The sequence below is a fragment of the Melampsora larici-populina genome (genome assembly GCF_000204055.1).
Source record: "Melampsora larici-populina 98AG31 unplaced genomic scaffold MELLAscaffold_2, whole genome shotgun sequence".
Classification (NCBI taxonomy): domain Eukaryota; kingdom Fungi; phylum Basidiomycota; class Pucciniomycetes; order Pucciniales; family Melampsoraceae; genus Melampsora; species Melampsora laricis-populina.
Genome location: NW_006768766.1, coordinates 341781 through 364061, shown reverse-complemented (window position 1 = coordinate 364061; position 22281 = coordinate 341781). Strand labels below are relative to the sequence as shown.

Below are 22281 nucleotides of genomic sequence, written 5' to 3'. Positions count from 1 at the left end.
CCGAGACACTGATGTGTCCCTAATTGGTCTGCGAGGAGAAAGCTGATGAGAACAACCATCGTCAGTAGGCACAATATCATCTCAGCTGAGCGAAGTTCATAACTTACAAACCCTCACCATGTATGGATATTTGTACACTCCTCTCACGTGTTAGATCAAATCATTCAGTTGTAGCTGCGAGTGCAAAGTTTGAGATGTCGTAAAATGGTTGTCGCCTGTTGTCGCCTGCGAGTCCATACTCCTTGAAAATTCCAGAGGCTGTGAAAGATTCTGTGCGAAATGGTATACATATTGGACTTGCACTTCACTCACCTGACGTGTGAGGGCCCCTGGTATAGCGACGCAGAATTCGAGTCTTAGCCCATGTATAGTGTACACCTTCTGAGAACTAAGCTATAAGAATCGCCGACATCCACGCCTCCAGCAATCCTCTGTAGGACTTTACATTCATCTCTAACCGATTATTTCTGTGAAGCAGGCTCGATATATAATCGACGATCTGATTATCTAGCTGTTTTTAACTTCGCTTGGTGACATCTTTTCTTACAGACCTTGTCGTCCATTTTTCAAGCAACTTTTCAAAACATATCTCCGTTTTCTTTGGTCCTACGCTGTTTTCTCGCTTAGCGATACACTCCGTACATCACCCAGTCCTCCCGGAATTTTGAAGCCTTATATATATTTTCTTTCTGACACCATCACTTCTAACTCCACCAGCCGCAGCGGTTCTTCAGATCACTCGCGTTTGGCATGGAGATGAAATCTCTCTGTATCTTTGCCCCCTACGCGCTTATGATTCTCTGTGGATTAGTCAAATGGTGCGATTCCCATCCTGCAACTATTTCGGAAATTGAGGTGCCCGATTTGGCAGCCACAACCATGGAAGGAGACGTCAATTCCAGGGAATTAAAAGCTGGCATTGCTGACTTCAACAGTGGTCACAAGGCAGATCCTTCATTGAACATACTGAAAAACGTTGATGCAGATAAAAATCAAAATGCTGCGAAAGCTGGTGAAGACTTCAAATCATTGGCCGGCGATGATGCAAGAGTTAGCCCACCCGGCAAAGAGGGCCAACCAAACACACCGGCTGAAGGAGAAAAGAAGTCGTTCCTGAAGAAAATTCGATCCTTCTTTAGGGACGGGCCCGTCAAATTCTGGAAAAAAATCAAGCAATGGTTCTCAAAGGCAAATATCTTCAAACGAGATGACAAGAAACTCGTCAAAATCAAGAGTTTTTTCAGAAAAAATTGGTTCAAGGGTCCTAAACCCAAGAAATCGGCGGTAGCGAAATCTGCCAAAGAAATTCCTAGCCCAATGCAGCCCCAGGAGGATAAGGCAGTGAGAATTGAAAAGATGGAAGATAAAATCCCGTCAAACAACAAAGAAGTAGAAGTGAACAATCCAGAACCAATTCCTTTGGCTTCATCCCTCGACCAATTGGAGGACAAGGCAGGGGAAATTGAAAAGATGAAAGATAAAATCCCGTCAAACATCAAAGAAGTAGAAGTGAACAATCCAGAACCATTTCCTTTGGCTTCATCCCTCGACCAATTGGAGGACGAGTCAGTGGGAATTGAAAAGATGGAAGATAAAATCCCGTCAAACAACAAAGAAGTAGAAGTGAACAATCCAGAACCAATTCCTTTGGCTTCATCCCTCAACCAATTAGATAAACCGCAAGTGGACATCAAACCATCTAAATTGGTGTTTTTAGATGAGAAAGCTGAAGAAGTCATCATATCTGTGGAAGATATACTAAAAAGACACAATGTTCATTTAGATGAGGAGAGAAAATCTCTCTTAGAACAAAAAATAAAAAATCCTACCATCATACAGGAACCGATCTCTCCCTTGACAACCCCCGCCAAAGATTACAAGGAATTCCTGGAGTACACCGAGAGATCCTTGCGGGATGTAAATGAAAGATATTCTATTTATGTAGATATCATAGAGAAAACTCTCATAGAAGAAGCCCGACCAAAACTTTCAAAAACCAGGACACCAGTTTCCCATTTGGAGTCTTCCTCTAACAACTTAGAAATATCAGAAGCAGTAGCACCCACGGCAGAATCTCGATTGGTGTTAACAAACACAGAAGTCAACTTACTGGAGACAGCTGAGAGGATACTGGACAATGCAGTGACCAGAAACTTGGCCTCTATAAATTCTTTGCAGAAAGTTATTCTGGAAGTAAATAGGGACCCTTCAAGCTTTGGTGAAAAGACACTGGCTGAATTATTTTTGATAAAAGAAACAGTTGATAAAGCCTTTGCAAGTCACAATAAAATTTAGATTTCAGACCAGCTAGAGGGGTCTCTAGATATACAAATTACCCTCCATTGTGTTCACTCCTCTTTTAACTTGTAACTTTCCATTTTACATACCTGTTATGATGTAGGGTGATCATAAACTAGCCTACTATTATTTGATAAACTTATTTCAAACTCCTACATGTTTCAATCTTCATCAAGGTGCATATAACTGGTCTCTTAACCTCATACTCATCTCAACATAAATATTTCCTTACTCTCATTAAAATTGAATTTAAAAGGTATATGTAGAATTGGAATATTATCCAATGTGAATGATACTACAATTATCTGACCAGGAATTAAGAATCTATGAATCTCCTGCTTTTTTAGGAACATGTTGAAGTCTTGCATACCACACAAATAGGCAAAAACAATGAAGCCACTGGTAGGTTGTGGGTCCACTTAATTCTTTTTAGGTGTCCCTCCACCCTTGGGTTCCCTCACAACTGCCTCCTATACACATATTTCTTGGTGAATTTGTTTTCATCAGCCAAGAAGGTAGAATTCTATGCCTGTGGTTCATATTTTAGTCCTGAAGTCAGCCAGGCCCCATGGAGTATCAAGTTAATTAGAAATTGCTCCTTATGGTCAAATAAGCCTCCTCTCTGGTGTCTTCCTGACATTGTCCAGCTGAGGCATTTCCAAGTGCCCCAAAGCCTTGGGGTGAATTTTTTCTTCTTCTTGGTTGGCTATAATTTTGATAGATTCTTCTAGCCTGAATGTGCTTAAAAGTGCACTCATGCACTAGCTATCTGATGCTCCAGTATAGAGAGCCAAATATTTCCTGGTTTCTGGCAAATTTGGGTGTTGAAGTAGGCCCAGGGGTTTCTGAACTTTTGACCAAACTAGTGACCAGGCAGGCATGTCTGAAATAGGCCATCTGTTTGCTTGTTCCCCCTAAGTGATAATGGTGAATGTTCTCCTTTTGTAGAGCTTTTGTAATGTGGCTAAATTTTCTCCTCTCAACTTCAATCCAATTTTCCACTCACATTACATTCCCGCTGGCTTAGCCTAAATTATCTCCAATTAAGCATGCTTATCATTTCTCAAAAACTGCTTGTGCAACATCACCACATCCCTTGCCTCCTGAGGTAAACCTTATATAGAACCAAACACCATGTAAATATCTGTGTAGCACGTCGACGTGCACACACGAAAGCCTCTCCGTAGAACCTGTAATGACCCATCAAAGAGGTGCCACATCAAGCGCATCTTCCCCTTATCACCTGGGAGGTTGAAAGGCAGTTGACCCCTGCTGACAACAAAGGATTATGCAGATCCTTTGAACAAATCACAAAGCACAAAGGGTGCTCAACAGTAATCTCAGTCTCATTTCAACCAAAAGACTTTGAGATTTATTTCAAAACTCTCCGTGTGTGCACGTCGACGTGCTACCCGGATATTTACATGGTGAAATGTAGTATACTTTCAAGTATGACTTGAAGTGTAGGGCTTGAAATCTTTGTAAGACCCAACATTCAGACATATATCTTAACTTTGATTCTTTTACCAACTTTGTACAGTACCAATTAATAATGAATGGAGGAGGCAACGGTGAAAGTTCATCAAAAGAAATCAACTATTTTATAAAGGTCCATTGGACCTGAAACATGCAATGTTCTAGCCTTAATTTGAGTATTTCAAGAATTGGTGTTGCCATCTTGATTGGATTTTGGATAGTCAAGGAGAACTAAAGATTATACTATTGCACTACAAACATTATTCAATTTCCCCAAGTGGGCAGGAAAAAGTGATTGGCAGTATGATTTTTCATAAAATTATCTATCACTGCACACCTGAGCCATAACACCCACACTACATATGTGTAGCAGGCTCAGTGAATAGCTGGTTATCATGTACATACAGTTCTGCTCAGTTATCTACTTATCAGGATAGGTTGTTCATATGTAATACATGCTGTAACTTTTTTCAGATTGACAAAAGCATTCAAAAGATTGACTACATACACTGACTCAACGTCTTGGTGTAATCTCATCAACTCAACTGTGTTTAACACCCTTTCTGTTACTAAGAAAGAGCTTCAACAATATTGCCTGAGCAGCTACAGAATTATATGTAGTGAATGTTTGGGACAATTCTTTTAAAGTCAAAAAAGTTACATGGGGTATAACATGTGATTTATTTATTCTGATGGGCAAAAAACTGAACAGACCTGTATGTACACAATAGACACCTATATATTTTGCTTGCTGCACTTATGTAGTGTGGGTGTTATGGCTCAGGTGTGCAGTATTGGATCCTTTTATGACAAGCTGTACTATTAATCATTTTCCTCTTCCAAATTGGGGAAGTTGAATGATGTTCACAGTGTTGTGTTCTTGGAGGTAGATAAAAAGTATGGTATGGATTAATATTTGAAATCCTCTGAGCCAAGAAAGAAAGCTGAGTATGGTTAAGTTTGGGTCAAAAAAAATTGATCAAGAGGAGGATACAAATTTAAGTGATAATTCCCTGAAAGAAGTTCAATCTTTGTACTGTAGAGTTGGAACCAGGTGCTTATCATAACCTTGTTCTGATACCAATAGACAATAGATACATGTAATTGAAAAGAAGGATCAGTGATTAAAGCAACAAAAGTTAAATTCAAGAGAACAAAAGAGGAAAACTTTTGAATATAATTAGCTCAAATGTAACTATTTGACCTATTAATTTTAATCCTTTTATAGTCCTTTTGAAGTGAAAAGTGCAATGATGAAAGAGACTTGTGACACCTATAATGATGTCTTGAAGTTGAACGCCAGAAATTGTATGCAAGTCTTAATGGCTCTGAAGACCACAGGCAAAATGAAAAGACCTATACAAATTTAAAAGGTACAAGAACAACAATAGTCCATATAAGATAGGAGAAGTGTACAAAAGTTCAATACTTGTCACTTGGATTTGTGAATCTGTAAGAAGAGAAACACTTACACCTCCTTTTTCCTCAGTGAACTGACAATGAAACAGAGGTAATTTGGTGAGGTAACAAATCTATTTAAAGAGTTAAACTTAGGTTTGAAGTTTGAATGTAGCAGGTTTGAATTATGTAATTTAATTTTTACTTGAATAATGAGTCTGACATGTTTGAAACTGACAAAAGTTGGGGTGACCTTCTCAAAATGTAATAGACATGCATAGACATGAGGCAGAACAAAGTTAAAGGGTTTTTATTGAGCAACTCCATACAATGCTTGATTTGATTCAGCTTTGTTGTGGACCAATTGACAGAGATGAAGCAAGTTGATGAAAGAACCTCGAGGTGAAAAGAGCTGACAGAATTGGAAGAATTTCCAACTAAGATGGAGTATAAAGAGTATAAAGCAGAATAAAACCAGAACGTGTGCAAGAAGTGGAGGACCAAAAGACAAAATAGTAAACTCATGGTCAGAAAAAAATTGTGCAGGTACCTTGTACCTTTTTGATATTTGAAGCCTTGCACCTAAAACTGTTTCCTATATCACTAGATCATAGATGTGGTAGACCGGTAATGGTATATAGAAATTGCTGATCCAGACTGCCAGTTTTCATCATATCAGGGCACTTGAAAATATTCAGGGTTGCCACAAACTACAACAACACCACCAAAAAAATCATACATAAGGCCATTGGGTTATTGTTTGCTGTGATTGTCCCTTGTCATCATAAACCCCCACTGTAGGGTACAGCTATGTGCCAGGTATTTGTATTAATGATTCCAGATACCACCCCCAGTGAACCTGACAGGAAGCTGTGGATGTGGGCAGTACACCACAAAAAAACAGAGAAAGAGGGTTTTTTCTGAAGGGGGTGCAACCATTCACCGGTAATAATGCAAGAGGGAGTCAAACTAACAATGCAAGTCAACCAAAGAAGCTGGCTCAAGAAGACAAGAAGACATTTCTGAAAAAACTCTCCTCCTTCTTTGGTGATGGGCCGGTCAAAGTCTGGAAAAAAATCAAGCAATGGTACTCAGGAAGCTCTGCTGAATTGAATCCTAGTATACTTTGATGGGTTATTGAAGATTTGAAGAAGCTAAAAAAATCAAACTTAACCCCCAAAAAATTGGGACCGGGGCCGGGTCCAGGGGGCAGTTGGATTCAGCCTTTAGCAACTGTCAGCTAAACGAACTGGATAATGTGTCCAGCCTGATCCTGAGGCTCACTGTCTTTACTCTTGCCATTCAGGCCATCGGGACGGTCAGAAAAGAAGAGTGGCACCCAGAATATACCCAATACTTTCGTCATGCGTTGGTATAGTTGATCAACTTTTTGCTGAGAGTTCGAAGTTTGAGATGTTTCAACGTTGGCTCGGCCAGCAGCACTTGTATTCTCCATTACCGCCTGTCCCTCCGTATACTGTGATTGCGGGTGTGTGCGAAATCTGATAATCTGATGGCTTGCGCGGCAGTCGCCTTCAATCGCTTGCTTTGAAAATGGTATGAGGGCACTCGTTATAGAGGCGCAGTATCCAAGTCTCGACCCTTGTATAGTTTACAACTTTCGAAAACCAGGCGGATAGACCAGTTCCTCAAGAAAGTCACGAGGTTCTGTAGCACTTTATCTTGATCTCAAACCGAGTATTTTCTGTTACTCAGGCTAGTTATATAAACAGCAGCCTCAGCCGAATATATATGCGACCGTCTATCTTTCTTGACCTCCACGTTTGTGACCAGCTTTTTACGATCCTTCCAATTCATTCTTCGAGCAACTTTTTCGAAATATTTGTCCATTTCCTTGCGCATTACGCTTTGTGATCTTGCAGCTATACAATCCTTATACCACTCGGTGCTCTCAGCACTGATCTTACAGACCGGTAGTCTACCTTATTGGATCATCGTCAGCTTCACAAGCACAGAACGTACAACTTACCCTTTCTTTCCAGGTATGATGCACTTCACTGCTTCAAATGATATGGTGCACTTAGCTGATTATTTCCTTAAACACCACCACTGAATATTGCATCGGTATATAAGAGTACTCATCTTTGATCTGAAGATGAAATCTTTTTGCATTTTGTTCACCTATAGTCTTCTGATTCTTTGCGGATTGGTTGACTGGAGTTGTTCTTATCCCGCAGTGGGCTTGGAAGGTGCCTTGGACGGGTCGATGGCTAGAGACGTGAAGGAGTCTGGTGGGGGAAAGACTGTCTTCACTGACGTAAACAGAGGTAACAAAGTATATCCTTCACCCAGACTCGATACATCTGATAAAAGTGTCGGACCAATAGGAAAAACTGGAGGAATACCAAAAGATAGCCGATATTTTGAATCATTGGCCGGTGATGATACAAGAGGCAGTCAGTTTATGGGCAAGGTCCGAACCTTCTTCTCGAGTTGGCCGATCAAATTCTGGGAAAAGATTAAACATTGGTTTGCAAAATTAAACTTCTTTAAATCTAAGGATGAGAAAGTTATCAACCCTGCCCAAGATGCGGTAGTCATTCGACCCGAAGAAGGACCCGTGCCAAATCGAAGTAATTTCAAGGGTGCACAAAATGACCCTACCCCTTCTGAGAGTTCGAATGGTGGAAGCCCACCACAACCACCGAACGACTCCAGGGGAGGTTCGAATGTGGCCAGCCATCCGGTAAAACCAAAGAATCCCAATGGCCCCAATAACCCTAACGAAATGCCTCAACCGGCTCCTTCTCACAAAGACAAGTCAAATACCAATTCCCAGGAAGCTGTACGAGCAAGCTCAACCGCACCGAGAGGACCACCACGCAAAGCACCCGTTCGTGGTGATCCAAATACGGCGACTGAAAATTCTAATGCTTTGACCATTACAAAACCAATTTTACCATCGAACAGTGTGGATCGCAACTCTCAACTCATAGTAGCCCCGTCGAGGGACGCGACTCCCTCTCACATCTTGACATCGAACGCCATTGAACGACATGCACAGAAGCCGCAAACTCTAGATAGGTATAATCAAAATCCCACTGCTCTCTCCGTTGGACACTCCGAAAAACCAATTTTTCAGAGTGCTCAAGCGAGTTATCAAGTTTTTCCACACGGCCACGATGGTTCTGGAACGGAGGTTACATCAATAAAAACACAGAAGGTAGAAGTTGTAAGAGATCCTGTAACCAATAGGCCGGGACTTCGAATCAGCGCAGCGATAAGTCAAAGCACAGTCCAAGGTGGACCCGGCCATCTTCAAAACCTTGCTGCACTTGGAGGTGGGCCTAATATGGCAATTCCTACCCACGCCATTGATAACCAAAAACATTTGCTTAAAGGAGCTGGCCGGACACCTTTGCCTTGGAATGGTCCATCATCTACATCAAACTACTTACCAAGCACAAATCCAAGTTTTGGTGCTGGCAATAAGTTTGTGTCAACTCAAAAGAGACCCATGGAACAGAATTTTCAGCCAAACTGGGGTTCCAATCCTAATGTTCCTGGGAGTAAACAAAAGGCATATCTTGAAGAGATTGAAGACAATTATCCTCAAGAATTTCAAAAGACCACAGTTCCAACGGCTAGAACCTCAAAACAGAACCTGGATTCAAGCACTGCTTCAGGTCCTAAGAAAGAAAGTTCCAGTAGGATGTTTGACCCACCACCACCAATTATTACAGACATTACAGATGATCCTCTACAATAAGAGGTCTTCAAAATTCCTTACCTTTCAACACTAAGAAAAGACAGAAAAATATCTCCAAGCAACAACCTGCAGCTCCCTCTTCTAACAAATCAAACAATCCACAATTGGTGACACCAACCAATGATTTTTAACAGATGAATTGCTTCCTTTTGATAACATCATTCATACCAGACTGAAAATATAAAGAGGTATTTCAGATTGATCCAAAACTAATCCAAAAAAATCTTGAAGACACTCAAAACCAGTTTCAATTAAAATACATTTTAAAAATCCACTTTTATCAAAGAAAAAAATTGGAGGAAGTTTCAAGCTAAACTTGAAGATATGAGAATTCCTCATTAAATTCCATCAAAACAAATCAAAGTAAAAGATGTTTAATCAAGTGTATTTTACACACGGTAACCTTTCATAAACCTTCCTCATACAAAAAAGCACATGATTTTATCTTTTTTTTATTTTTTCTGACGTAGACCATTTGATATATGAAAAACTAGTCTTCACTGACTATTTCTACCAGTCAAAATCAATATATATATGATAATCAAGTGATCAATTCTCAAATTATTGATTTCTACACTTAAAATTGATCTATGTGTGATGTAGATACATGATATATATATCTTTGAATGTTCCAGATCTTTGTTGATAGTTGACATAATTGGAAATTTTCTACCCTGAACAACTACAGCCACACTTTTATCAAGTAAAAACTTTTATTTTCCTTTTCCTTTTTCAAAAATGAGCAACAAGCAACATTTCAATGGCTGTAAAAACAATCCACATAAAGAATTATTTCAATATCCCAACAAGCAAGTCAGAGAGTTGATCTAAAGTTCTTGAATATTCGTGGCTCTCAAAGTAGACCCAGTTTCAGAAAACCCAATTGACCCAGTTTTTTTTTTGGCTAGGAGCTGTCAGCAAATTTCAAGTTGATACACAAAGTTACTGCCAAAAATCAACTGGGTCAACCAGGTTTTGTTGGAACTGGGTCTATTCCGAGAGCCTCTATTGTAGTTGACATGCATGATTCTTTTCTCTCCAAGATACACCCTAAAAGCAAGAGAGAAATGAGATGATTGATTTCCTGAGCCAACAGAGTGAGGGTGTATCTTGGAGAGAAAAGGGGATTTGGTACAGTGAGAAAAAGGAGGAAAACTGAAGGAACAGGATTTTCACAACATCACATTTTCTCCATGTCTGTGTGAGACAAAGAGTATTGAACATGATCTCAGGTCTTAGTTCCTACTACTCACATCATTGTGATCATCTTAGGGTGCCTATTTTCTCTTGATCACTGATACATGATTTCAGGTCTTGATAAATACTGTAATCATTGGCAGGGTTCAAGCTGGAAAAGTTGCCTCAGGAAATCAATCATCTCATTTCTCTCTCACTTTTATCAGTTTTTAACTCACCCTACACCCAGGTACAGATAGTAGTCAGACATTACAGTAAATGTTTATTGGAATGTTCTTTACTAGTCCCTGTTTCTACTGGTTTGTTTGGAACCAATGGAAATGGATTTAACGGGACAGTTGTGTATTTATGTGTATGTACAGTCAAACCCATGCAATTGCATACCTGTGCAGCTGCATAACCCATGATAATGCATAACCCGTGATAATGCATACAAAAAATTCTTAATCTTCATAATTTTTACTGCCAAATTTGACAACGGAATTGCATAACCCATGAAAATGCATAGCAAAAGTCTTCCACCCAAATTATGTGAGCGCACAGGCTTGACTGTAGATGTTGTAGTGCAGATTGGGGATTGCCTAGCCCATCATTCAGAGATCCCCATTCACAGTTGCAGGTGGTCCTACCCCCCTCTACTCTTTTTGAGTAGCCCTCTTCAAGAAACCTAGCCTCTCCTTACACAGGAAGTGATGGTTTGCCTCAGGCACACCAGCTTAGTTAGTATAGTCTATCTATGACATTTTCAATATAAAGAAATCAATCTATATGTTGAAATCTAGAGATTTTGAAAGTAGAGAATAGAGATAAAACGCTGTGTTCAATTTTTTTGTGAGGTGACACAATGTCTTGAGCCTTCACAATGGGATTTAAAGCCAAAGCACTTGAGAATCCTGCTGTGCTCAGACCAAACCTGAGCCTGGTGTTTTAGTCAGACTCATAAGCCCCTCTTTGAGAGCAGACATGGCCATGTTGAAAGAGGGGTTTAGTCAAGGTTAATGATGTATGCACATTGTAAAGGATTGATTAAAACAGCTCATTTGAAGAAACACTTGATTCAATAATTGTGTCTCTGTGGTAATTCAAACACTACACAGACGTGGTGGATAAGTGATACTTTCTTGAATGAAGCTTGTTCACATTTGACTTCTCCCTTGTATATATAAAGAAGTTTGAAATATTTGGTAATGAATCAAGGAAGGGAAAAAGTGATCAAGTCCAAGATCTTCCAAAGGGTATTGAAACTCATGGATTTTAGCATGAGATATATGATTTTTTGGAGGTTAGAAGATCTCATGTATTTATCTAGTGATATTTTGATTGTCATGCAAGGCAATGATAGTACACAATGGTGAAAGAATCCATTTGGCCTGCTACATCTTTGTACTCAAACATCTCTGCCAAACAACTCATCTCTCCTAACTGTTGTTCTGCCAAACTTTCCAGATTCCAAAATTTACATTCCGTGTTGTGTTCCAAGCATATACACATGATCATTCTTGAAAACTTCCTACTTCATTTCTTGGAGCTAGGTAGAAGTGAAGTAGAGATATATGCGTGTTTTAAATTCCTTCAGAGGACAGAAGTGTTATTTACACGGGTCATCTCAAGTTGGCTAGCAATCAATTTACAGCTACCTACTCCAGAATACAAAGAGCGTGGTTTGACCAAAAGCTGAATAAAGAAGTTTTGAACGCTGGCTTGCATATCAATGCTACAATTATATGCATCTGGACATCAAACATATCTATATAGTTTCCTGCTTGAATGTTCTTTTGAAAAACCTATGTACTGAGAAAAAATCAAGTTCATAATCTTTCATGATCCATGGTAATTGATTGCATATGAAATCAGGTTGAGTCGTTCGAGATACGAAAAGTTTCCCTTTGATCCCTTCATGATGTTAACAACAAGAAAAATTCCCCGTTGATGACAATCTGATGAAATATGATGATCCCTTTGATACAGGCTGTAATTTGATGATGATGAGTCAAGAGATGAAGATGAAGATGAAGTGAAAGTGATTCTGGGGAACTGTTTCTATTGAAAGTGGGGAATGAAGTATCTGAAACTGCCACCAGCAGTTACCGTTCTATAAAAGACACCGCGGGAATCAATGAGTGTGAAACTTGATTGAGGAAAGTTGCGGTGACAGAGTCCACAACTTTCTCCAATTGCAAATTGGGTTCGCAATACATTCACAATGCGTTTGCTGGATACCCTTGAGACAGCCATGTACAGCCATGTCAACTCACCACAACCGCCACATTCACCTACACCACAAATCCAATCCTAACATGTCATGAATCTAAAGTATAGAGGAAAATTTTCTAGTATGTACGTTATGCTCAAAGAGCACAGATATTCATAATGTCACACTCACAGTCACAAACGGAGTGAGGCTGAAAGCGTCCAGCATTCCTGACAAAAGTAGAAGGGTTCAGGAGGGAAGCACTTGATTGAGAATTCTTTTGGTGAATCAAGGAGTAAAATATTCTGTGAAACCATTCAATGGAGGGTTTATGAGAATTGGAGGATTTGTAGCGTAGGTGAAGGTGAAAGTTGTGGTGAGTTGAAACAGCTGTACATCTCAAGGGTATCCAGCAAACGTATTGTGAACATAATGCAAACCCAATTCGTGATTGGAGAAAGTTGCGGACTCTGTCACGGCAACTTTCCTCAATAAAGTTTCACACTCATTGATTCCCGCGGTGTGAGTTCTAAGCAAACGTTTTCAAAACTTTTGTAAGCTGAACAGTATTTCCTGGTGGTGACAACTTTCCTTTTGGATATGATATCATTTTGGATTTGAGCGTTGACCAACAAAAAATCATAAGGCACAATGGTAGTGGTAGTCATTGCAGGGAGGGATACTTTGTTGTTCACAATGAGTGGGGAAAGGAAGAATAAAGAATTGAGAGTTTGGGAAAGCTTTTGTCACCAAGTGTGTCCTTCCACAAGAGAGGTAGTTGACAATTTTGTTTTGAAGACCTTCCAGATGACAAAATTTGATGAGAGGTTTATGATTCAGGATAGGCCATGGTATTGTGCAGAGAAATGTTAGCTCTACAAGATTTTGTATGTTCAATGATGATATTGAAATAATCTAGAATAGAGTCAACAGCTGAAAAGAAGACTACCATATAGGCAAGTTTAAGAGGTCCAATGAGATCCTGGAAGGAGGCAATGGTATGGATTGGAATTGGAGTCTGTTGCTGGAAGGAAGTGAATTATCAGTTTTTATGGGAGTAGGAGTTGTCAATAGATTGAGTCCTGGATATACCACACTGCCAACATTTTTACCTCGGATCTCTCAATCCAAGGTATTCTTGGGTGTAAACCCTCGGACAGTCCTTGTCCGAGGATTTGATCCAAGCCATTTCATGGCGGATAAGATTTCCTTGGATTGAAACTTTGAACAGGATTTGTCCGAGGATTTGCATCCGATGATGCCTCGGATTTCTCAACCTGAGGCAAATATGTTGGCAGTGCCACATAAAGCTTGTTCAGCATTGAGCTGAGCCAAGTCATCCAACAAGTATTCCAACAAGGTGCTGACAAGTGTAGGAGGGGAGTTGACGGGTTTATTTTTCAAACCTTTGTAGTGCAAACAGGAATATCTAATGCAAGATTGATGAAAAAATGCAATTTCTTTAGCTGTGATAGCAATAGGTAATAAATCAGCATTGGTGACTTCAGGGAGATTGACTTCAAACAGGTAGATATGGGAGGCTGCGGGAGCTGAGGCATCAAAATTAACCGTGGTGTTTGGCTAAAAGGCCTTCAAGGGAGGTATGAAATCTTGTGAAGGAGCAGGAAGATTTTCAAACAAGTGAGGAATAGCAACAGGAACTGCTGGCAGTTCAAGACCTTGACCGTCCAAAAGATGAGCTGAAGAGTCTCAAGAGGACAGCATTCTGAAACTAGGTGTGCCAGTACTAGTAAGACCACGGGTTTCCAATAAGGTGCTCCCCATGTCTGGGGTCTCCCCTTAGTACCCATTGCAAGAGCAGGATAGGGTTCAGGTTGAGGAGCTGGACCTTTAACCTTATTGTGGGTAGAAAAAGATGGTCCAGCATCTGGACCAGGATGTGGTAAGTTTTGTCTGGCGGCTGAACAGGGACGTGGTTGAGCTTGAACTTACTGCTGAGGCAAGGGAGGAGGAGTTGGTGGTGGCCTGATGGGGTAAACAGTGGTAATCCAGGGATCAGCAGTGATGGAGGGAGACCGGGTATACCTGTGGAAACAGGATGTGGATCAGCATGGGCAGTTCCTGGAGAGGCAGACTGTAATTCAAGGAAAGTGTTGGTGGGGGCAGCTTTTGAATTGAAATGGGAACAAGAAGGCAATGTACTCCTGAGAGCAGGACATTCCTTGCTAACATAGTGCCAAGGGATTTGATGTGGTGGTCAGAGCTTGTGGGCAAGATGGACACCGGAAGGCTTCAATTGTTTTTAATGTTGCCTTTGCCAGTGCTGTGAAATGCACGACTGGCGTATCCCACCGAATTGCAAAACAGGCCATTGTAGACATAAAGACAAAAAATTGCCTTGGGGACAACCTCAGCAAAGAGGTTGCTGGGGTTATTACTGCCATCTGCGGCTTGATAGTTTATAGGAATGGCATTGGTTTGAGTGAATAATTGAGGAATGTCATGTGACATAGTAATAAAAACTAGTCATCAAAAACTATCACATAAATGGTGATAAAGAGGTAACAAGTTTACCCGACCAAAGAAATTATATGTGAGATCAGTGAGATAGACCTCATATCAGGAAGATCTTCAAAAAGTAATGAGCACTTTCTAGGAAGACAATTTTAAATCTCTTTGATAATATAAAGCTGGGAAGAACTGATTTTGTGACCGTCCACAATCATATATAGGATTGTCATGCGAGTAAAGAGCTTCCTCAAGATCATGGTCATGAGCAGACTGATGAGGGATTGTCTTTTTGGAGAAGGTAGTGAGCACAGCGTGCAGATCATACACGACATGATTGCTTACATATTGCTTGTCCGAGCTGTGTCACGTTTTCAGTACATGTAACCTATTCTCCTTTCGAGAAGTTTGCTCCAAGGAACCGTAAACAAAGTGATATGCTGAATTGAAAGTTGAAATATATGTGGCTTGCTGAAACCCATGACTTGCGATTTTGTGAACCCATGAAATTGAACCTTACCTTCTGAATCTCCTCTAAGATTTCTCTGCCCGGTGGACTCGGTTAAGTTAGGGATTCACTTTAATCTAATCTCCCAAAGCGGTGTCGATACATTGATTCCCATTACATACAAGAATATCTGTATAACAAACTTACCCCAACCAGCCCGCGGCCATGAAAAATCATTTGACCACCACCTGTATTCTTTTTCCCATCATTGAAAAGAAGACGGTGAGGTATATCCATTTGTCCGATTTTCGTCCGTTCGCCTGACCAGTTGGACCTTCCTATATTATTTCCAGTTCTTGTCATCAAAACTTAGATCTAAGTCAGCAACTTGGGTTCAGCTTCTGTGTCTCTTGAACAGTTTAAAAATCAAACCCGTTTCCGGTCATGATACTTCCACAAATGCTACCTTCAAATAACCATAATATTACCGGTTTATCATCTATGTCAATCGAGGTTATAGAGATGATTCTTTACTGGGTTCATCATCTTCCTTCAACCCGGCACACTGATCAGTACCAAGAGACCGAAAGCAGTCTTAATGAAAATGATTATCCACGTCTCCGAAAATTCCGAGAAACAAATGATAGTCAGTACATTTGCTTAACAATCTCACCATTCTAGCCATCTTGATTCACGGCCCATCTGCCAATCATTGGATTGTGTGCTTCAGTGTCAAATATCGCGATTTTGTGATTATCTACTGTGCTGACATCATGATACATCCTTGTACTTTCAAAGGTCTTCCTTTGTGCGATTTACGATCACTTGCTTCAGTCAATCGTTCATTACATAAAATGTTATCTCCTTATCTTTTCCAGGTAATGTGTGCTCCGTATTACCATGTTATTCTTACGATTCATCAACCGATGTGATGATCTCGATTCCGCTCCAGTGTTTCGATTTCGAAGGTTTCGCGGCGAATAGACTAAAGCTCACGTTTGAAGACATCATCGATAGACATTCAGATCAATTCAGAGAAATCCGGGCGAGATTCTCATATAGTCATGAGCCAGATGGGAATTCTAAATCACGATCCGAACTTTTACTTAAAATCTTGAAATCTTGTGCTCATCTTACCGATATCGATATCGATCTCGACCCAGAACGTCTCGTACCTGCCACAAGGCCGAACATATTCGACTCAGGAGCCTTGCAAGACTCTTCAGTGTCGAATCGAATTCCAAACTTATTTTTTAGACCTATCTGTCAACTTACTTCGCTTACTCATCTTTCACTATCATCTCCTCACCCACGACCACCTTACACGGAGCACTTCTTAGTAGAGATTCTCTCCAACTTTCCTCAACTCCAAAGTTTTGGTTGTTCGCGTATTGATGCTGCTCATCCGAAGCCTTTGAATGGCCGACAAGCTTGCCTATCTCCACTGGGAATTCATCTCGCATCGCTTACTGATCTTGTTGAATTGGATTTAGAAGACGCAGGATGTTTGGATATCAGCTGGGTTAAACTTGACTGGAATAGCTCGTTGAAGGCATTATCATTGGACCGCTGTGATCGAGTCTCAATATCAGTCTTAAAAGGCTTTGTTGAACTTTTTAAAGCTACCTTGAAGACACTTGCATTTGTTGAGGTTTCCCGTTATAATCCAGACCCTTTGAACCTATGCACTTTGGATCCAGACTATATTCAAGATGTTACATTTCGATTTGAATTACCTAAACTGACCAATTTAGAAATCATAAGTCACTCGGCCATTCGATTCTCAAGAGCCTTTCAAAATTCAAAGCGCCTTTCATGGCTCTCGTTGGGTAACTATCCGCTGGAGCCACGTCAAGATTTGGAAGATTTAATCAATGAACGACTTTGGCCTAATCTGAAAAAGTTGGAGATCAATAGTCATACTTCTTCCTTTCGTAGAGCGGTTGAAGGTTTAAATGCCTTGTGTCAGAGATTTTCAATTGAGACAATTTTCAATGTGGATTTCTATAGTCATGAAGATGAGGTATATGATGGTGCTGGCGCGGATCATAGCATCGGCATAGATGAACTCCAGGGATATATGCATGGATCTCATGGTGAAGATTGGATATTTTATGGTGGCTGGCCCTGAGATTATGAAGCGGAAGGGTATTTTTATCGTCTATATTGTTTTAGTTTGAGGGATCCATAACACTTGTAGTTCAGGTTTTGAAGTCTTTTCTTGTTTAAAGCAATTTCTCATCCTGGTAAGAGAGAAAGTGCAGCATTGTTGATTTTAACTTGTTCAAAGAAAACTAGAACCTCTCACAGTCTTGCCATGTATTGCTCAATGTTAATGCCGTTAATGTTTAAATAACCAAATACGCAAAAGCAGACCTTACTTGAGCCCAAGCTGAGTGGCAATGTCTGCTGTATCACCATGCATGTCGCAGCGCAGTAAAACATACAAAGAATGTGATATATCAGGATACGGCGGTCATTCAGTCGGTGTCAGCTTTGCAATCCAGATCAAACGTGTTGTGTCAAACCTTCTCGGCCTCTTCAAGCGGGCAAAACGCTGGGAAGCCTAGACGCGTTTTTTTCTTGATTTGTCTTGCTACAAAGCAGTGGACAAGATGGGTCCTCCGACGGTCATCTGAGAGAGCGTGACCTTCTCAAGAGTCATTCATTGACGCGTCTTGGGCGTACATACTTACATAGTTGTTGTATAAGGTAACATCCTCAAACCCTGCTCCCTAGGGAAAGTGATGGGATAGTGTGAAAAAGGAGTCGCGAGTTGAGTTGGAGCTTGCGCAGTCACGGAACGGAGGACGCAACTTGACGCGACGGAATCTGAAATTATGGTTCCACCGCCAACATAAATCGAGATCCCTCCGAAGTTTCAAAAGTGATTCAGAACCCAACCACGAGGAAACAGAAATATGGCTGGCAAAACGAAACGAGCGATAAAACCGTCCAAAGCTTCAAAGTTACGAGCTACAGCAACTACAACTCCACCTTCACCAAATGCGAACTTGTCATGTATGCCAAACGAAGTCATAGAAATGATCGTTTACTGGATCAATCATCTTCCTTCAACTCAGCCAATACCTCAAAATCAACAAACCAATCCGGTCTACAAGGAAGTTGACCATGAAGATAAGGACCTTCGAGGCCTTCGAAAATTTCAGAAACAAAGCAACGGTCAGTAAAGTTGCTCAACAATTTTACTATTCTATCCACTTTGATCGACAATCAAGCTGATAATACATCAAATAACCTTTTTGTGCGTGATTATATACTTTGCTGCAATGGTGCACATCTTTGAACTTCCAAAGGTAACCCATTGAACGATATTCGATCGCTGGCTTCAGTAAATCGTTCTTTCTATCAAATATGCACACCTTATCTTTTCGAGGTAATTTACTTCCCTCGTTATTATCGCATTTTCACGAGTCAGTATGTAATGATTTCGATCTCCATTCCAGAGCTTAAATTTCACGGGTCTTACGGTGGATAGATTAACATCTACACTTGAAGAAACTATCAAAAAATATGCATATCATGTTCAGAAACTCCAGTGGAGAGTCTCAAACTCGAAATCCGCTTCAGAGGAGCGAGAGGAACTAGTGCGCTCAAATAAAAGTCGCTACGATCGATCTTGGAAGTCACAGTGGGGTCCTAAGGCACGATCGGGACTTTTACTTAAAATCTTAAAAGCTTGTCCAAATCTTGTCCATCTCGATGTAGATCTGGATCCAGAACCTTCAATGCCTACCAAAACTTCAGAGACGCGCGCAAGAAGCTTTCAAGACCTTTCATCTTCATCATCTTACGATCAAATGCCAAACATATTTATCAAACCCATCTCTCAACTTACCTCACTTACTCATCTCTCACTGACATGTCCAGACACACGACCATCTTACACAGAAACCTTTCTTGTAGACATTCTGTCAAACCTTCATCAACTCCAAAGTTTCGGTTGTTCAAGTATTGCTGCTGATCGTCTGGGCGGCGAAAAAGCGCCTCAATCACCACTTGGATTACACCTCGCTTCGCTTACTTGCCTTACTGAACTACATTTGCAAGGAGCAAGATGTTTGGATGCCAGGTGGAATCAATATAAATGGAAAAGCTCATTGAAGGCGTTATCATTGAAATATTGTTATTCAGTCTCAGACTCATTCTCAGATTTACACGGTTTTGTCCAACTTTTTAAATCGACCTTAACGACACTTATATTGGTTAGCGTTCCTGAGCCCCTGGAATCTGGTCCAGATGCTACAATTCAATTCAAGTTACCTAGACTCACCAATTTAGAAATTTCTACATGGACTCTAGGTCGATTCCCACGAGCATTTGAACATTCAAAGAAGCTCTCCTGGCTCTCGTTAGGCGACGAAGCGCTTTCCCGACCTCGTAAATTACAACGTCTGATTCAAGACCGACTTTGGCCTAAGCTTAAAACATTCGAGATCTCCAGTGTAGAGTCTTGCACACGTGAAGAGGTTTCAGGTTTAGAAGACTTGTGCAGGAAATATGGAATTGAGATAATGTTTCATACGGAATCTTATTCTTCAGAGGAGGAGGAGGAGGAGGAGGAGGATGATGACGATGATCATTCGGGATGCGATCTTAGTTTTTTTTACAAGTCCAAAAAGAAAGATCGATATGAGGACTATTTTGGAAAACGACCAGGATGTGCTTATGCTGATTCATATGACAGCAGCGACTCCAATTTTTGACTGAACTAATTCTAACACTCTGATTCAATATTAAGATTCTGGTTCAGGTTATGGGGTCTCTTTTCGATGGTCAGACGTGATGTTGACCTCATTCCAAAGTTGACGTTTATGTCACTGCAATTATGCACTAGGTGATGCGTTTTGAATTACACTGGGTACTATATCAAGATGACGTTGCATGAAACTTGATTACTTATGTGTCAATAATGAACCCCTGCTATAGTAAACTGCAATTCCAGGTTTATAATTCCATCCACTTTCCTTTATCATGTTCCTTTATCATGTTGTGCAATCTTTGTTCTTGCTGTTTCCATCTATGTCCGTGAATTGTCATCTTGTTATATTCATCTCATCCTATATTTTCATCCCATCTTATATTTTTATTCCATAAATATTTCAATCATACTACTAAAGAAGCCACACAAACTGATAGATCACCACGATACCTGTCTTGTAGATAGTAATCAACTCCACAAGGAGATGGTGACTTTATTGTTTAGAGGTGTTTAGAGAATGACTGATTGATGGTTCTGGAACGGAGGTTACATCAATAAAAACACAGAAGGTAGAAGTTGTACGAGATCCTGTAAGTTAGGTTTTCGACCTATTTTGGGAGCGGAGCGCAGTGCTGCGCTCAATCTCACTACGCACAATATCGCTCTTTTTTATTTTTTTTCTTACTTTGGTGTGCGTAGTGCAACACCAGTGTGCGGCGCTCATCACTACAAAAGACCTGAAAAGTCTAAAAAAACCATAAAAAAGAGACTCGAGCCCTGGCTCTGAGCGGAGCGATATGCTTCGCTCAGGACTTTCCTCTCCTCGGAGCGCGGTGCGCAGCCTCCGCTCTGGGTAGCGGAGGTTTGAGCGGATGCCAAAACCGCTCCGCTCACGCTCCGCTCGCGCTCATTCGAGCGGAGCGGTTGCGGTATTGCTGTAACCAATAGGCCGGGACTTCGAATCAGCGCAGCAATCAGTCAAAGCACAGTCCAAGGTGGACCCGGCCATCTTCAAAACCTTGCTGCACTTGGAGGTGGGCCTAATATGGCAATTCCTACCCACGCCATTGATAACCAAAAACATCTGCTTAAAGGAGCTGGCCGGACACCTTTGCCTTGGAATGGTCCATCATCTACATCAAACTACTTACCAAGCACAAATCCAAGTTTTGGTGCTGGCAATAAGTTTGTGCCAACTCAAAAGAGACCCATGGAACAGAATTTTCAGCCAAACTGGGGTTCCAATCCTAATGTTCCTGGGAGTAAACAAAAGGCATATCTTGAAGAGATTGAAGACAATTATCCTCAAGAATTTCAAAAGACCACAGTTCCAACGGCTAGAACCTCAAAACAGAACCTGGATTCAAGCACTGCTTCAGGTCCTAAGAAAGAAAGTTCCAGTAGGATGTTTGACCCACCACCACCAATTATTACAGACATTACAGATGATCCTCTACAATAAGAGGTCTTCAAAATTCCTTACCTTTCAACACTAAGAAAAGACAGAAAAATATCTCCAAGCAACAACCTGCAGCTCCCTCTTCTAACAAATCAAACAATCCACAATTGGTGACACCAACCAATGATTTTTAACAGATGAATTGCTTCCTTTTGAAAACATCATTCATACCAGACTGAAAATATAAAGAGATATTTCAGATTGATCCAAAACTAATCCAAAAAAAACCTTGAAGACATTCACAACCAGTTTCAATTAAGATACATTACAAAAATCCACTTTCATCAAAGAACAAAATTGGAGGAGGTTTCAAACTAAACTTGAAGCTATGAGAATTCCTCATTAAATTCCATCAAAACAAATCAAAGTAAAGTGTGTCCAATCAAGTTTATCTTACACATGGTAACCTGTCACAAACCTTCCTCATACAAAAAAATCTCATTATTTTATCTTTTTTTTAATTTTTCTGATGTAGACCATGATATATGCAAAACCAGTTCTTTACTAACCATTTCTACCAGTCAGATCAATATATATATATATAGCATTCAAGTGATCAATTCTCAAATTATTGATCTCTATGCTTAAAAATGATCTATGTGTGATGTATATACATGATCTATATATCTTTGAATGTTCCAGATCTTTGTTGATAGTTGACATAATTGAAGATTTTCTACCCTGAACAACTACAGGCATTCCAACATGACTTGATTTCTTGATTTCATGAAGAAGAAAAAGTTTGTGAGCTTGAAACTCAAGTTTTTACTGGATAAAACCTAAAAGTTGACTGCCTTGGCTTGAATCAAAGGTAAATTCAAATTTTCATCAAGTAAAAACTTAGGTTTCACTTTTCCTTTTTCAAAAATGAGCAACCAGAAACATTGGAACA

General features: G+C 40.3%; 5 protein-coding genes across 5 annotated transcripts; 4 read left to right on the top strand and 1 right to left on the bottom strand.

Moving 5' to 3' along the window:
* Positions 1-750: 750 nt before the first annotated feature.
* On the top strand, positions 751-2295 carry MELLADRAFT_58886 (uncharacterized protein; the record flags this gene model as incomplete). The annotated part of the gene is made up of 1 exon (XM_007404811.1): positions 751-2295. One exon carries the CDS (start codon positions 751-753, stop codon positions 2293-2295), a length of 1545 nt encoding a protein of 514 aa, XP_007404873.1.
* A 4993-nt stretch (positions 2296-7288) lies between these two features.
* On the top strand, positions 7289-8902 carry MELLADRAFT_101573 (uncharacterized protein; the record flags this gene model as incomplete). The annotated part of the gene is made up of 1 exon (XM_007404812.1): positions 7289-8902. The coding sequence occupies one exon, from the start codon at positions 7289-7291 to the stop codon at positions 8900-8902; it is 1614 nt and encodes a 537-aa protein (XP_007404874.1).
* Positions 8903-13882: 4980 nt separating this feature from the next.
* On the bottom strand, positions 13883-14623 carry MELLADRAFT_101572 (uncharacterized protein; the record flags this gene model as incomplete). Its single annotated transcript, XM_007404158.1, has 3 exons — positions 13883-14211; positions 14244-14336; positions 14482-14623. 3 exons carry the CDS (start codon positions 14621-14623, stop codon positions 13883-13885), a joined length of 564 nt encoding a protein of 187 aa, XP_007404220.1.
* Positions 14624-15651: 1028 nt separating this feature from the next.
* MELLADRAFT_88921 (uncharacterized protein) lies at positions 15652-17338 on the top strand (the record flags this gene model as incomplete). The annotated part of the gene is made up of 4 exons (XM_007404813.1): positions 15652-15853; positions 16006-16085; positions 16160-16546; positions 17015-17338. 4 exons carry the CDS (start codon positions 15652-15654, stop codon positions 17336-17338), a joined length of 993 nt encoding a protein of 330 aa, XP_007404875.1.
* Positions 17339-20975: 3637 nt separating this feature from the next.
* On the top strand, positions 20976-21392 carry MELLADRAFT_58884 (uncharacterized protein; the record flags this gene model as incomplete). The annotated part of the gene is made up of 1 exon (XM_007404814.1): positions 20976-21392. One exon carries the CDS (start codon positions 20976-20978, stop codon positions 21390-21392), a length of 417 nt encoding a protein of 138 aa, XP_007404876.1.
* Between the last annotated feature and the right edge of the window lie 889 nt (positions 21393-22281).